This window comes from Taurulus bubalis (genome assembly GCF_910589615.1).
Source record: "Taurulus bubalis genome assembly, chromosome: 8".
Classification (NCBI taxonomy): Eukaryota; Metazoa; Chordata; class Actinopteri; order Perciformes; family Cottidae; genus Taurulus; species Taurulus bubalis.
In genome coordinates this window covers 13,613,518-13,628,407 of record NC_136596.1, presented here as the reverse complement: position 1 = coordinate 13,628,407, position 14,890 = coordinate 13,613,518, and the positions used below count along the sequence as shown (strand labels likewise).

General features: G+C 42.5%; 1 protein-coding gene across 1 annotated transcript in view; it reads left to right on the top strand.

Annotated features, from left to right (window-relative positions):
* The window catches only part of adgrv1 (adhesion G protein-coupled receptor V1), a gene marked incomplete at its 5' end in the record, with an annotated part of 90,227 nt that overhangs the window by 17,714 nt on the left and 57,623 nt on the right, over nucleotides 1-14,890 (top strand). Inside the window, 36 exons of the mRNA XM_079221680.1 lie at nucleotides 77-256; nucleotides 675-855; nucleotides 1,149-1,342; nucleotides 1,440-1,569; nucleotides 1,899-1,979; nucleotides 2,738-2,877; nucleotides 3,031-3,396; nucleotides 3,572-3,815; nucleotides 3,910-4,125; nucleotides 4,230-4,445; nucleotides 4,527-4,771; nucleotides 4,886-5,067; nucleotides 5,194-5,692; nucleotides 5,789-6,098; nucleotides 6,241-6,450; nucleotides 6,676-6,806; nucleotides 6,969-7,068; nucleotides 7,188-7,367; nucleotides 7,498-7,661; nucleotides 7,780-7,867; nucleotides 8,810-8,888; nucleotides 8,980-9,118; nucleotides 9,377-9,518; nucleotides 10,057-10,322; nucleotides 10,404-10,579; nucleotides 10,761-10,888; nucleotides 11,026-11,207; nucleotides 11,368-11,514; nucleotides 11,614-11,694; nucleotides 11,819-12,083; nucleotides 12,787-12,909; nucleotides 13,022-13,244; nucleotides 13,347-13,551; nucleotides 13,739-13,885; nucleotides 14,038-14,293; nucleotides 14,435-14,637. Of these exons, the coding sequence (XP_079077806.1) occupies nucleotides 77-256; nucleotides 675-855; nucleotides 1,149-1,342; nucleotides 1,440-1,569; nucleotides 1,899-1,979; nucleotides 2,738-2,877; nucleotides 3,031-3,396; nucleotides 3,572-3,815; nucleotides 3,910-4,125; nucleotides 4,230-4,445; nucleotides 4,527-4,771; nucleotides 4,886-5,067; nucleotides 5,194-5,692; nucleotides 5,789-6,098; nucleotides 6,241-6,450; nucleotides 6,676-6,806; nucleotides 6,969-7,068; nucleotides 7,188-7,367; nucleotides 7,498-7,661; nucleotides 7,780-7,867; nucleotides 8,810-8,888; nucleotides 8,980-9,118; nucleotides 9,377-9,518; nucleotides 10,057-10,322; nucleotides 10,404-10,579; nucleotides 10,761-10,888; nucleotides 11,026-11,207; nucleotides 11,368-11,514; nucleotides 11,614-11,694; nucleotides 11,819-12,083; nucleotides 12,787-12,909; nucleotides 13,022-13,244; nucleotides 13,347-13,551; nucleotides 13,739-13,885; nucleotides 14,038-14,293; nucleotides 14,435-14,637 (6,819 nt within the window). The remainder of the gene's footprint in view (nucleotides 1-76; nucleotides 257-674; nucleotides 856-1,148; nucleotides 1,343-1,439; nucleotides 1,570-1,898; nucleotides 1,980-2,737; nucleotides 2,878-3,030; nucleotides 3,397-3,571; nucleotides 3,816-3,909; nucleotides 4,126-4,229; nucleotides 4,446-4,526; nucleotides 4,772-4,885; nucleotides 5,068-5,193; nucleotides 5,693-5,788; nucleotides 6,099-6,240; nucleotides 6,451-6,675; nucleotides 6,807-6,968; nucleotides 7,069-7,187; nucleotides 7,368-7,497; nucleotides 7,662-7,779; nucleotides 7,868-8,809; nucleotides 8,889-8,979; nucleotides 9,119-9,376; nucleotides 9,519-10,056; nucleotides 10,323-10,403; nucleotides 10,580-10,760; nucleotides 10,889-11,025; nucleotides 11,208-11,367; nucleotides 11,515-11,613; nucleotides 11,695-11,818; nucleotides 12,084-12,786; nucleotides 12,910-13,021; nucleotides 13,245-13,346; nucleotides 13,552-13,738; nucleotides 13,886-14,037; nucleotides 14,294-14,434; nucleotides 14,638-14,890) is intronic.

Sequence of the window (14,890 nt, the reverse complement as noted above, 5' to 3'; positions counted from 1 at the left end):
TAAGCATTCAGTATTTACCATTTTGCCCAGCATTTCAGAATTGATCAACATTTTATTCTGTGGTTTGTCCTTACAGACCACTGAGGAGGGCTCCACTATCTCTTGTGTGATGGAGCGCATGCGGGGTTCTCTGGACCACGTTTATGTCAACTACAGTGTTACCCAACTGGATAGCTTGGACAGTGAGACGCCAGCCCATCAAGATTTTGTCAATGCGACTGGAGCTGTGCTTTTCATGCCTGGACAGCGCTCTGAGGTGTGTGTGTGTGTGTGTGTGTGTGTGTGTGTGTGTGTGTGTGTGTGTGTGTGTGTGTGTGTGTGTGTGTTTGTGTGTTAGCGTGTGTGTGTGTGTGTGTGTGTGCATGTGCGTGCGTGCGTAGTGGGGAAAACAAGGAGTTTATCCAGTGCAGACACCCAGTGGTGTGGTGTACCTTGTCTGCACTGTATTTCCAACATAATAATTTCAATACATACTATATGTCCAGTTAAAGGACAAGATTTTACAATCTCCCAAATTTAGACAACCAGCCCCACCTAGTGGTTTGTTGTTTAATCAGTTAACAGTCAACCAGTGGATAATCAAGCTTTTACATTGGCGACTAAAATTTAGACTATTTTGAAGAGTACAGTCTGGACTAAAACATATAACTAATGTGTGCACATTTTTCTGTTAGGTATTGAACCTGTTGGTGTTGGATGATAACCTCCCAGAGCTGGCAGAATCCTTTCAGATTACATTGGTCTCAGCAGAGTCCGGTGATGGGATGCGTGGCTCCACCCCCACCAGTGGTGCAAGCATCGACCCAAATACCGCTGTTAACACTGTCACTGTCACAGCTAGTGACCACCCCTATGGTATTCACTCACATGCCCAAAATGCATTACTGTTGTTGTTTCAACTTTGCAAGTTTTATCAATAAGTGATATGTATTTATAAGATTACGTTGTGCCAGGATGCGTAATCTGTCAGCTAAATCAAATTAAAATGTTCTCTCTCTTTTTCCCTCTCATGTGCATTATTCGTCTCCCACTGCCTATGCCCTCCTACTTCCATCACACCTCTTCCCTTTTTCTCATTATATTCTCCCCGCTGTCCTCTCTTCTAAACATAACTATAACACACAAACACACACCCTTCCCTAATCTAGGCCTGCTGCAGTTTCAGCCCAGCCCTCCAGGCGAGGGATCGATCCCTCCAGCGTTAGAACTTGCCCACATAACTGTTAACGAGGAAGATGGACAAGTCCGCCTGCTAGTGGCCAGGGCCCAAGGCCTTTTGGGAAGGGTCATGGTTGGATACAGGACAACCCCATTCACAGCATCCAGCCCTGAAGACTACGAGGTTTGTTTCTACTAAGGTCTTTAAATTTACGGATGCATACACGTCGATGATGGATGAGAGAATAATAGAATACTCTTTCTCTGTATTCCTCTGCCAGGACTCAGAGGGCATGCTGGACTTTCTTCCAGGGGAGAGGTTAAAGTTCATCACGGTGACCATCGTAGACAATCCTGTCCCTGAGCTGGACAAGATTTTTAGAGTGGAGCTCTACAATGCTGATGGAGGAGGTGAGAAATATGAGCCCATAGTCATGACTGAACAGTTTTCATTAGTTTGAGTCACATTTTGCTACATTATGGTATATTTTTAGCCTTGGAACTCATTTCCACAGGTTTTTACAATTTCATTCTCTACCTATCTTAATTAGAGCTGAACCAACCCTGTAATCTGTCTTTCTGTTATGTGTGCTTTGTGTGCCGTGCTCCTGTGTGCTTCCCTATACCCACCTACTTACGTGACTACCTACCTACCTTCCTTCCCATTTTCCCTTCGATCTCTACTCTACTCTTCCGGTGTGATTCTGTGTGACACTTGCTTGATCCTCGTGTGTGATCAGTGGATGAGTTTCTGCATAGTGAAGGAAGTGGTAGTGGGGAGAGTGACTCTGACTTCCTCTTTCCATCCTATCACCACCATGGTAAGTACACCCCTCCTTTTCTCCCTAAACTGCCTCTTGTCCCCATTCCTTCACTCACACACCCACATAATGTCTCACTACCTTAATTGCATATCTCAAAGTCAAGTTTTATTTGGGATCAAGTGACATGCTGCTGCTGTTGACAAGCACATTTTTGATCTAATACCTATCCTGATATTTTTAAATGGTACCATTGTATGTCTTCACAAATTCTGTCTTTCTTTTAGAATAATAGTATTATTATTAATTATTATAATAATTATATATGGTTGTATAGAATTGTTAAAAAAGATTTGGACTCTACTCTGAAAGCTCAGTCTTGAGTGAGCCTACGTGTGTGTGTTTAATTGTGTGTGGTGTTTACATTGTACTGTGACCCTGTGAAAAGTACCCAAGGAGAGAGGATGTAGGAAAAACAAATAGCCTTTCATGGGCAGCAGGCATAAATGGTTGACATAATAGTCAGAGACCCCAATGTTTTACACTAAGACTCGCTGTTGTCTTCTATTCTAAAATAACCCCTGCACACTGCCATTTCAGTCTAAATCTCTTGACCATAACATATATTTATTTGGTGGTAAGAAGGTGTGTATTATTATTGGGCTACTTTTATGAAAAACACTAGCTTGTTTAAATACAAAATAATTGTCACATTTACATTCCTTCCCATTGGGTTTGTTTCATCTACTTCTTAAACATGCAACCAGAGTGGATCACTAAAAAGGAACACATGGTTATATCTGGTATTTTGTGTGTAGCCAGCTTGGGAGCTGCGTCCCGCATCACAGTGACCATCGCTGCTTCGGATGATGCCCATGGCGTGTTTCAGTTCAGTCCTGAATCCCTGTCTGTTAATGGGACAGAGCCTGAGGATGGACGCAGCTCTGTGGTCCTGCAGGTCAGTGGAATATTAGTGTAAATTTAGGAAGTGCCCAGAGATATGTATTTTCTTATATCTGCATTAACAAGTCACGTTTGTTTTTTAAATACAGTGTAGGGTTAAGTTTTGTTGTTTGTCATCATGCTATGTTTGCTTTTTGTTCTCTGCTAGGTGGATCGGGCCTTTGGTGACCTCTCCAATGTAACTGTGTACTGGGAGGCTGATTTGAGTTCTGAGGGGGAGCTACTCAGCAGGTTTGGGAACATCACCTTCGGTGTAGGTCAGACGTCAGAGAACATCATCATCAATGTGGCCCAGGATGAGACTTCTGAGTTGGACAAGGGTTTCAGCGTGTCCTTGGTTAACGTCACCCATGGTCGTCTGGGTGTCCAGACATCCGCTACTCTGACTGTGCTCGCCAACGACGATCCTTACGGTGTTTTTGTATTCGCAAACGTGTCAAGGTCTGTCCGAATTTCTGAAGCGGATTCAACTGTCTCGCTCACCATCCTGCGACAGAGGGGCCTGATGGGTCAGGTGTGTCTATCTGTAGAAGCTTTAGAAACCTAATTGGAAGCCTATAAATTATTAAATCAAGCCACTTGTGGTTCTGTTTCTTTGGCTTTTGATAAATATATACTAGAATGACGGATGCCCACATGTCGTGGATATACCAAACAATATGAAATTTTCCTTTTTTGTCTATGTCTAGGTCCGAGTAACGTTTGGGACACTGAATGAGGAAGATCCGGAACCTTATAGAACCCCTGGGGTGGGCCGGGCAACTGAGGAGCGGGATTTTGTTCCCCTCCTGGATTCTGTTGTGTTCTTGGCCAATCAGAGTGAAGCAAACATCACCCTCCGAGTACTGGATGATGAGGATCCAGAAAGAGATGAGTCTGTGTTTGTGAAGTTGATCAGTGTTCAACTTATCAAAGGAGAGCAGGAGAGGCTCAGTAAGATACTGACACCCCCACAGATTTAAGATACAATTATACTTCAGTCATATCATACTAAACTGATGAAATATCCTCTTACTGTTTCTTCCAGTTTCCAATTCTCCTTCACTGGGCCTCAGGACTGACATTGTTGCCCAGGTGATAGTGGAGGCCAGCGACGATGCTTTTGGAATCCTCCAGCTGTCAGCTTCTGCTGTCAGTGTAGCTGAGCACTACGTTGGGCCCATAATAAATGTTACACGTGTTGGGGGAATTTTTGCTGACGTTTCCGTCAAGTTCCGAGCAGTGCCTTTGACCGCCAGAGTCAGTAAGTATTGGGCATGGAGCCCGGATTGAAATCTTTCTCTCTATGATTTGTGTGTGAGCAGGCAGGCCATGTCCATATGCATGTGCATGTGTGTAATCCTATAGGTGAAGACTACAGTGTAGCCTCCAGTGATGTGGTCCTCCTAGAGGGGGAGTCCAGTAAATCTGTACCGATCTATGTCATCAATGATGTGGTCCCTGAGATAGAGGAGACCTTTCTCATCGAGCTGATCAACCAGACCACTGGTGGAGCTCTCCTGGGGGAGCTCACGCGTGCCATCATCACCATACAGCCTTCTGATGACCCTTTTGGTGCCTTTGGTTAGTAGACATTATCCAGGATTTGTTTTTTTCATCTTATTTTGACCATTTCTAAATGTTCTTCATTTTAATTCTATGTAGTCTTCCAAGCCGTTCCAGTTACCATAGAGGAACCAGGGACTAATTCTCTGGAGGTGAAGTTGCCCATAGTCCGTAATGCTGGTACAATTGGCACAGTGGTAGTCCAATGGCAGGCCACTGTCAATGGTAAACTAGCAGTGGGGGACATCCGACCTACATCGGGAGAGGTTACATTTGCTCCTGGAGAGACCATGAAGATGCTCCAGGTGGAGATTTTAGCTGACAATGTACCTGAAATAACTGAGGTAAGAAACTGGCAGTGAAAATGCCTCTGTGAATTATGTGACATGATACGTCTTTTGAAATATTTTACATAATTTGCGTTGCAATGTTTATCAATCCCCTTCTGCCCTTTCTAGATAATTAAGGTGGAGCTTATTGGTGCCAGTAATGGAGGAAGCCTCGGAGCCGATACATCTGTTAATGTAATAGTGCCTGACAATGACAATCCATATGGGACAGTGTACTTTGAACAGACTGTTTACCGCCTTCAGGAGCCACTGGAGGGAGTTTATAGAGCCAATATTACTGTCCGCAGGAGGTACTTTAATAGTATTGTTTTCTTCTGGAATAATGCTCTTATTTTAAGTTGTTGTATGTACTCCTATGTACTCACCTCTTCCTGTCTGCTGTCTTTTCTCTCTCGTCCCAATTGCTTTTATTCCAGAGGCGGTCACTTTGGTCGCTTGGAGATCGTGTACAGCACCTCTGAGATGGACATTGTTGGCTTGGCTCAGGCTGATGGCCAGAATCTGCTCATGTACTATAATCTCCCAAAACCAGGCATTCCATCCACTGCCCCTATGAGGACAGTTAACATCACTGGTCAAAAAGACCCCTTGGCTGCGTGTGCTGCTGCCTGTCTGAGAGAACGTGCCTGCCAGGCCTTTTCTCTGTCATCAGGAGTGACCTCAACATCCTGCACTTGGGTGACTTCAGGGGTTGACCAGCTGACCTCTAAATCTCAGGTTATGACGTATATAAAAAACATCACTGCAGCTGCTGTCCTGTTCAGTGCCCAGGCTGTGGCAGGAAGTGATTACACCCCTGTAACAGCTCAGAGGTCCTTCATGGAAGATGGATCAGGGGTTGCCAACCTCACAGTCCCAATCTTGACTGATACATTTCCTGAAATGGATGAGAGCTTCTCCATACAGATCTTAAATGTAAAACCCATGTGTTATCAATGATTTAATTTGTATTTCATGCATTCTGTTTGAACTATAATACAAATACAATGTTTTACCTTGTATTGTTTTAAGGTAGAGCTGATGAATCTGACTGTGGCGCAGAAGAACCTGCCCTCAATTGGCCAGCCAGACAAAGCTGTGGTCACTATAGGGATGAATGGAGATGCGTTTGGCGTATTTTTGATATACAGCCTCAATCCCAACACCACTAATGAGGGGCTCTATCTAGAGGTTCGAGAAGAGCCAATGGTTGTGGTGCCCCTGGTTATAGAGAGGAGAGGAGGGAATTTGGGCACTGTCACCGTAGAGTGGAGGTTTGTTGGAGGAAAGGGCACACCAGATGTTGACTTCACTGGTACTGGAGGAATTCTGGTCTTTGATGGTATGTGAACCACTCACTCATTACTAATAGTATTTATTAGAATACTATTAGAATTATTATTAAGAATTATTATTAAAACCAATGTCTGCTCAGGATGAATTAAATTAAACGGCATGTCTTTACTTTATCCTCTCTGCGACAGGTGATCTGAAGAAGACAATAGAGATTTTAATCAGAGATGATATTGAGCCAGAGGACAATGAGAGCCTCATGATTGGTCTTGTTAATACGGAGGGAGGAAGTCGGATCCTGCCCAACTCTGACACTGTAACCATAGTGATACTGGCTAACGATAATGTGGCTGGGATAGTAGGATTTCATCCAGACTCACGTTCTGTCATCGCCAGAGAAGGTGGGTAGCTATTTTTGCTAATTTGCGTACTCAGTCTATTCTGTCTGTATGTTCAAGCACATTATCACCCACACAGTTTGTTGTTGAAGTCTCCCTGAGTATAATCCATACAGTTAGAGGCCATGAGTTTCCTCCACTGTCATCTACAGTATAAGAAAAGCAGGTAACGTCAGAAGTCCATGAATGTATCTATCTTTACGAACCTTTATATATTTCATATTACAGGTGAAAGGCTGTCCCTATTAGTGTTGAGAACCGCTCCTGGTCTGGGTAATGTCACTGTCGACTGGAATGTACAAGGACCCCTTGTACACCGGACCTTCACCCAAACCTCAGGGACACTTGTTTTTACTCAGGTAAATACTAGATGGAGATCATTGAACATCGTATCAACTTATTTATTGCACAGTGTAGCGATGTAGACTTTTGCACGGATCAGCATATTGTGACTGAGCTTAATCGGTACAGCTGTGATTTGTCGTTTTCATATTCCTATATTTGTGGTGTGTCTCCTACAGGGAGAACTAAATGACACCATAGTACTGCAGCTTCTTGATGATGTCACACCAGAGAACAAAGATGAATACAAAGTGTCTTTGTCCAACATACAAACGTTTGGTAATGCATCTGCTCTTCGCATCTCTGTGGTCGATAACAGTGCCTAAAACCACAAATACCGCAAAATAGCCCTCGTCAGAATTTATACACAGATTAACGTTCCCCTGACTTTCACGCAGGTGTTGTGGTGACAGGTCATGCTACCCTGGATGTTCAGGGTAGTGAGGCGGTGCTTACTGTGGACACCAGCGATGAGCCCTATGGGCTGCTGACTATCGCCCCGTCATCCCTTAGGGTGACCACAGAGGAACGGGATCGAATTATAGACATCTATGTCAATAGAGAGTTTGGAGCCTCAGGTTAGTGGGCCAAGTGTGAACACAAAAACTTGTGCTAAATGAGTACAGGGAAATTAATGGGTTCCCTTTAAATGAATTCATTCAATTATTTACATTCTAACTGATATCATACCTAACTGTTTGTGTACAGGAGCAGTGAATATCACCTATGAAGTTATAAGAGGTTCTCTACAAGATATGTCCCAGGTGGAGGGTTCTCTCGCTGACCCGGGACAAGACTTCATCTCTGGTACTGGTTCTGTAATCCTTCAGGATGGGCAGACTTCTGTCGCCATCCCTGTCACCATACTGGAGGTAAACCTTGGCTTACTTCCTTTCTGTCATTTTTTTTCTCTGCAAGCTCTACTTCCTTGATGTGGATTTGTTTGAATCTGGAATTTAAAAGCTTTTCATTTTTAAATGTTTTTATTAGGACAGCATTCCTGAGCTGCAGGAGTTCTTTCTGGTCAACATAACATCAGCAGTACTCATCACAACTCTTGCCACTGTTCCCAAATTAGGTATGGATAGATTTAGCAGCGTAGAGCTGATCTGTTGATCCTCACCTTTGGTCATCCTAAACAGTTGTGCTATTACAGTGTCAAATCAAATGTTAAATCATTTGTTAATTCCTGTCATTGTTTCTTTTGTTTTTGTTCTATTTTATATATTTATTTGTAATTTTTTATAGGCTATTTAAATCTCTCCTCTTCTTTCCTTTTCACAATTTCTCACCATTTTCTCTGTTTGATGAGTAGAAGTTGTGTATTGCACATTGCCAGGTAAAATATACATTCATGTTCTCAAGCTTAATGTGTAGTTTGATGTACAATACTGCTGTATAGTATATTAAACAACAACATTGTAGTTCACCATCAACATGCACCATGGCAAAGCATAGTTACTGCTCCTGCTTTGGCCTAATCCCAAACCACAAATTCAATTTATGAATGAGTAACTTTAGAAAGTAATGAGTAGACAGAATACTACAGACACAGTAGCAGGTTCCCAGAATACTATCATATTTCTGCGTGGAGACACATAGTAAACACACGGCCGTTCTTTTGGCAGCAGTCATTATGTGGCTTTCCATGATTGAAGAAGCCTGGGGATTTGGTGGGAGCCGAGTAGCACTGCGGGATGAAGAAAGAGAAAGCCAAACTAAACCCGGAGCTGGCCTCCTACTGTCTTGGCCATAAAGTGACTGGGAGCAGACTATTCAGGGGGTTCTAAATCAGTCCACCCAAAAGACTTTGCTGCTCAGCCCCCCAAGCCACTTACAGGAGATGCTTCTTACCTGTAATCCTTCACTCAAATGTGCCTTGACGGAAGTTAGATTCTCTACAGTTTTCTCTTGCATATCTTGGTGCTTGTGCTGCAGTAACAGCCCTGAAGTCCCAATAAGCAATTGATAACATTAAGGTCATCATATGTGTTCTTATTGTATGATGTTATTTCCTCAGACACCCAGGGTTTGGTGGCTGTGGTTAGCATTGCGGCTAATGATGGAATTAGAGGAGTCATTGAATGGACAAACACTATGTAAGAAATGCACCCACAAATAATACATTTCTTATGTTTATTTCTACATGCTCTGATTGTTTTTCTCATGCAAATATGTTCTGGTTTCCAGGTTTGAAGTGAATGAAACAATAGGAGTACTGACTCTAGTGGCTTACAGGAACAAGGGGACATATGGAAATGTCTCTCTCTTCTTCTTTGCTCAGAATCTAGAAGCTCAACAGGGACTGGACTACAACACCAGTGAAACGGTCTGCCATAAATATTCAAGTATTACTCACAAAACCACAGACCCACATAAACATCGTTACACAGTACATCATATGATACTTGTAGTCGCATGAATATCCAAAGAGCCTCGGTGATCTTGCTAAAAGGTTTTCAAGGTTCTTAAGCAAGTCCAGTTTCCCCTGACTTGGCCACTCCACTGAACTGTAAGAATGAGAGTCTTCACAGACAAGTATCAGCATGAAGTTTCTAAACAAACCAAAAAAAAACTCTGTCCACAGATGCTCCAATTTGTTGATGGCGAAAGGCATAAGTTTGTAGAAGTGCAGATCATCGATGACACCATTCCAGAGGGAGCTGAGAGATTCCAGCTCATCCTGTCCGAGCCTTCCCCGGGGCTGGAGCTAGGAACCAACACCACAGGTAGATATGAGGGCAGAATAGAATTCAATATAATTTCTGAAATTCCTGAGTACAACCGCATAAGAGAGTGAAACGTGCACTTTCAGGACATATTCAGTTAAAATATACAATGTCTATTCATGGTCAACAGTGAATAGAGATCTAACATCATGTGAGAACAAAAAAGTATTGTATCATCAATTGATCATAGAGAAGAAAAAAAATGTATAAACGTAATAGTAAACAAGCTGACCTGCTATACAAAAACAGTAGACCTCTACTCTATCTGTTATTTAAATCACATCAGGTTACATTAGAACACCTTGTTGTGTAATATTGCTTATTTGACTGCATTCTTTACAATGGAACAATAAATCATGCACAATGATACAAGACTGTTTACTACCTATCCATTTACTTTGGCTCCTGTCTGTCAAAGAAACTGAAACGCCATATCTCAAAAAGTGAAAACTGCGTAATATGGTAGTAGAGAATAGAATCTCCAGTTTAGTTACTATGATATTATCTTCCTAAACTACATGTTGCTGTTTTCTTATAGCCACAGTGAATATCCTGGCCAGTGACGATGGACATGGTGTCATTTCATTTAACACCAGCGAGCATTTCTTCTTGAGGGAGCCCACATCTGTGTCTGGGCTGAGTGAAAGTGTGGCAACGCTGTATGTGGTTAGGAACCCTGAGAAAGGCTCATTTGGTACTGTGACTGTTCAGTTTACCATTACTGATGCCAACGGCAGTCTAGCAGAGGGGGATTTGATGCCTGCACAAGGGTTTGTGGTGCTTGAGGATGGAGCCAGATTTAAGGTGAGGGAAAGTAGATTTTGAGTGGCGAACAGTTATTAAAAGACATACATGAGAAAACATGTGAATTCGATTGTATTTCAGATGCTGGAGATATGGGCAGTACTGGATGCTGAGCCTGAAGTGAATGAAACCTTCACAGTGACCCTGTCCAGCCCAACAGGAGGTGCACGGATGGGTGACCAACTCAAAACTCTCATCACCGTCTTGGAGAACTTAGCTCCTTCTGGCTTGTTCCGCATTGGACCTACGGTCAACAGGTCTCAATACAGACGATTGAAGAATCTGAAACTTGGAATATCATAAACACTTGCATTATACAATGCTATTTATATGTGTAGCTGTGAAATGTGTACAAATCAAAAGGGCACACACAAACATGCAACACCTCATGCAAAACAATGTTTTTGTAGTCTTATTCTATGTGTGTTTTCTGTACAGAACTAACACAGAAGTGGTTGCCGATGAAGCTGGCATGGCAGTCTTCCTCACCGTGTCGCGCAGTAATGGTCTGGAGTCATCTGTCAGTGTGGAATGGGAGATGCAATCGGACACAGCTATTGCCTCTCGTGAGACCCATAAATGTCTTAATTCAAAGTCACCCCAACTTCCTGATCCCTCATGAATGCCCCTCTTTTCTTCTGTTGTTCAAGTACAATACAACAATACAAATGTGATTGTTTTTCCAATTCATTTTTTCTTCTAGAGGGTCACCTTCCAGTGATGGGTGTGTACCAGAGCTTTGAGGACAACCCCACCTCTTCTTGGTGCACCCTTCCTGGAGGGCCTTCCTTCCTGGTTATGAGGCTGGATAGAAGGCCCAGTGTTGGATCCTCCCACACCTTGGCCACTCTTTATCGGTGGCAGGGGATTTTTGTGCCTGTAGAGGTAGGCAAACAACAGTAGTTTCTCTCAAAAAGCACATGATGTACCGACTGTAAACACATGTATTCAAGAGTGAAATCCAGTAGGAACTTGATTAGCAGTGAGCCCCAAGCTCACTTGTTAGCATTCAAATATACCTTCCTCTCTCTTTTGGTCATCATAGTCTGTTAGGATTCAGGATCCACGCTCTTGTGTGGGGTTTGCAGTGAATGGCTCTACCTACATAGGAATTACACATAGTGGTCCTCCTTTTTACCCTGCTGCCAACCTCAGCATCTTCAAATTGCAGATGGATCTCAATATCACAATGGTATGTACAAACCCAATGATGTTAATCAAGTGTTTATATATTACTTTCACACTGTCTTGTTCCATTTTCAAATGATCTCGGGCAATCACATTTTTTTAGGAACAAACCTTAGCAGTTGAAGCTCTGGATGTGAAACACTTCTCCACCGAAGGCAGAGATTATCTAATAGCATCAAGCCAGGTGATTTTTTTAAATTGTTTTCAGTCATGTCAAGATCATTAGAAAAGCAGGCAAAAATAAATGTCAATCAAGCCTTATACAACTGTACTCAAAGTTTTGTTACTTTGTTTGTTTCATGCCACAGATTTTTGTTTGGGCCGGAGGCTCCTTCACCCTCCTCCAGACTCTTGACTTCAAAGAGAACATCCTCAGTGTAACTCCATTCACTCGTGCCGCTGTTCCCTACCTGTTAGTGTGCATAGACAGACATGCTGTCAGCTGCTTCCTGCTTCAATGGACCAGTGGGAGATTTCAGAATCCACAGCCTCTCCTAGTCACTGGCAGAGCCATTCATGTGGAGACAATCAACACTAAAGCAGAAGACACTCTCCTCTTGGTTGTTATTGAAGGTGACCTGTCTAGCTTTGAAGTCACATAATAGTTATGAATGCTGTTATGTTCTGACTTCTGTCAGTAGTTTATTTTTGAACATCAGTTTAACTGATGTGTCAAACAATGTTAGTAAATTGAATTTGATGAGTTGTGTTTGTTTGTTATTGTATGTTTTTTTAAAGTCTATGGTGCTGAGATTACATATCTAAAAGTGTCCTAAAATGGGAGAGAAGTGCACTTAGTCTACTGTATTCTTAGAAGATAGTTTTGTTTTTGCAATAATGAGATACTATTTTCTGTGGTTCTACAGTAAGTGTACTTTCCTGTGGATTTTGCAGCGGTTAGATGTTGGTTAGGATAGTACAAACAAATCAGTGATACTTTATAAGGCACACAGAAACTGTTTCAGACAGCCCTGTTATGTTGTCTGTTTGATGACACAATTTGCAATGTTGGCCACATCATATATTTATTCTATGCTCTGTATATTTTGACGAGACATAATCTCTCTGAGTCTGCAAAAGTGGTGAATTTCCTGGTTCGGACCTGTTGTGGGTTTAGTGTGGAGCAGAGTAGAGCCACAGAGAGACTGAGAGGTTGTAATTTGTCAGTCTTGGGTGTGTCAGTCAAACCAGCCCTTACTTTACATAAGCATGCTATTCTAGCATGAAAGAACATAAATCAATGTGTTTTTCAGTGCATTCCTGTATCTTTCTCTAGGTCCTTCCGGATCCTGTGTGGTATTACAGTGGAGCTCAGGGCAGCCTTCACCACAGCTTTATCAGTCCATTCCTCATCCAGGCCTCACCTCTATTCACCCCTTCACTTTATCTTCTGGCATCAGTAAGCATACATGTCATAAACTGCTTTGTTTGTTTGTAAAGGGAGCTTATATTTTATTTGTATTTTTATCAATGGGCCTGACAACTTAATTAAATGTTTCTCTTTCTCATAGCTTATGTCTTGCTAGCTGGAAGAAATGGCTCGTCACTCTACTCCTGGAGATCGGATGTCAAACTGCTTGCCATGATCCTGAGGGCCCCTCCAGCCATTAGCTTCTTCTCTCTCGTGGTCCCTTCCCTCAACACCACCAAGACCCTCTTGGCTTCTGCTGAGGAGAATTGCTCAACTATGTATGAATTCACTTCTGTCTCCAATCAGTCTGATTTCATACCCAGGTACCCAAATTGTTTCACAGACAGGCCAGTTCTTACACAGAAAAGCAAATCTTGAAAGTTAAATAAATCATGTTGCATTTTCTTTTAATTTCTCATGTTCAGTTTCGGGGAGTTGCACTTTGCACCAGGTGACAGCGAGCTAGAGATAGCAGTGAACATCATAGATGATGACATACCTGAGGAGCAGGAGTACTTCCAGGTCAGTCTGAAGAATCCAAAGGGCGGGGCTGAGATTGGATTTGGTGGTCAGGTGACTGTCATTGTCCCAACCAATGACGATGCCCATGGAGTCATCGGCTTTGCTCAGGTAAGAAGATAAACATAGACTTTATACACCCTCTGCATTTGTCAATCATGATAAGTACTAGTTTAATTATAGTCATTTTGTTAAACCTCAATGTACTTATACCATTTCAGAATATATTCAATGGCATATTTAAGCATTACCACAAGCTATTGAAATATGGAAATATACTGGCATTACCTCTCTGCAGAATTCTCTATCTGTGGAGGTGGAGGAGTTGGAGCAAAATAATCAGATTTCTCTCAATATGGAGAGGGAAAGAGGGACTTTTGGCAGACTGACCGTTCACTGGGCCGCCAATGGCAGTCTGGCAGACATTTACCCCACTTCAGGAGTGGTGAGTAAACCTTGCCCTCCTGTCTTAATAAAGACATTACTGTATGACTTGACAACATATTTGAAAATGAAATGCTTACCAAAATTAACAATGTTGTAGTGTAACGTGACAAATTTCTGCAATCAAGTTAAAATGTGTTTTCATATCTGTAGGTAACATTTTCTGAGGGTCAGTCGGTGGCCATCATCTCACTGACTGTGATAGCAGATGGTGTCTCAGAGCTGAGAGAGAGTGTCACGATCACCCTCGTGGATGTCACCACTGTGGGGCTGCAGGACCTACGACAGGCTGCAGTCATTGACAAGCAGCGGGCAGTAGCTCTACTCACCATCCTACCGAATGGTTCTCCCTACGGGGTGATTGGATGGCATCTGGACTCCCAATTTACACTAACACAAGAACCACAGAGTAAGAGTAGAATTTATGTTGCAAGAAATTGATAAATAAGTGATGATTTGTCAGTGATGTGTGTTTTTTCTGGATCACAGTGCAGAAGAGACTTATTTACTGTACTGTGCTTAACACTTCATTTTTTCTACCAACTACCAGGGGTTCCAGTCAATGTGACTCTCTCTATAGTTAGGGAGCAAGGCTCTTCAGGTGAGGTGGAAATCCATTACCAGACCAGGCCGGCCCTGTACCAGCCCCCATCCAACCAGGCCACTGGAGGGCAGGACTACACTTCCAAAGACAACACCATCATCATGATAGATGGTGCTACAGTGGTCCTTGTCACTGTCACAATCTTACCGGTGAGGAGAGAGTATTGAGTAATAGAGAAGTTTATTAAATGTACTTGAGTAAAGAAGAATATGTCAGGAATAGGACTAATGTTTTGCTTCTACCAACATAATAGTTAATTTGTCTACTAAACATGTAAAAACAACTGAGAGCATACAAACTTAAAATGCAGTCAATATATTCTATATTTTCTTCCGTAATTTTACACCTCTTACACTCACGGCCATTCAGACTGGTTATGTAGATCCACCCCTGTTTCTTGCC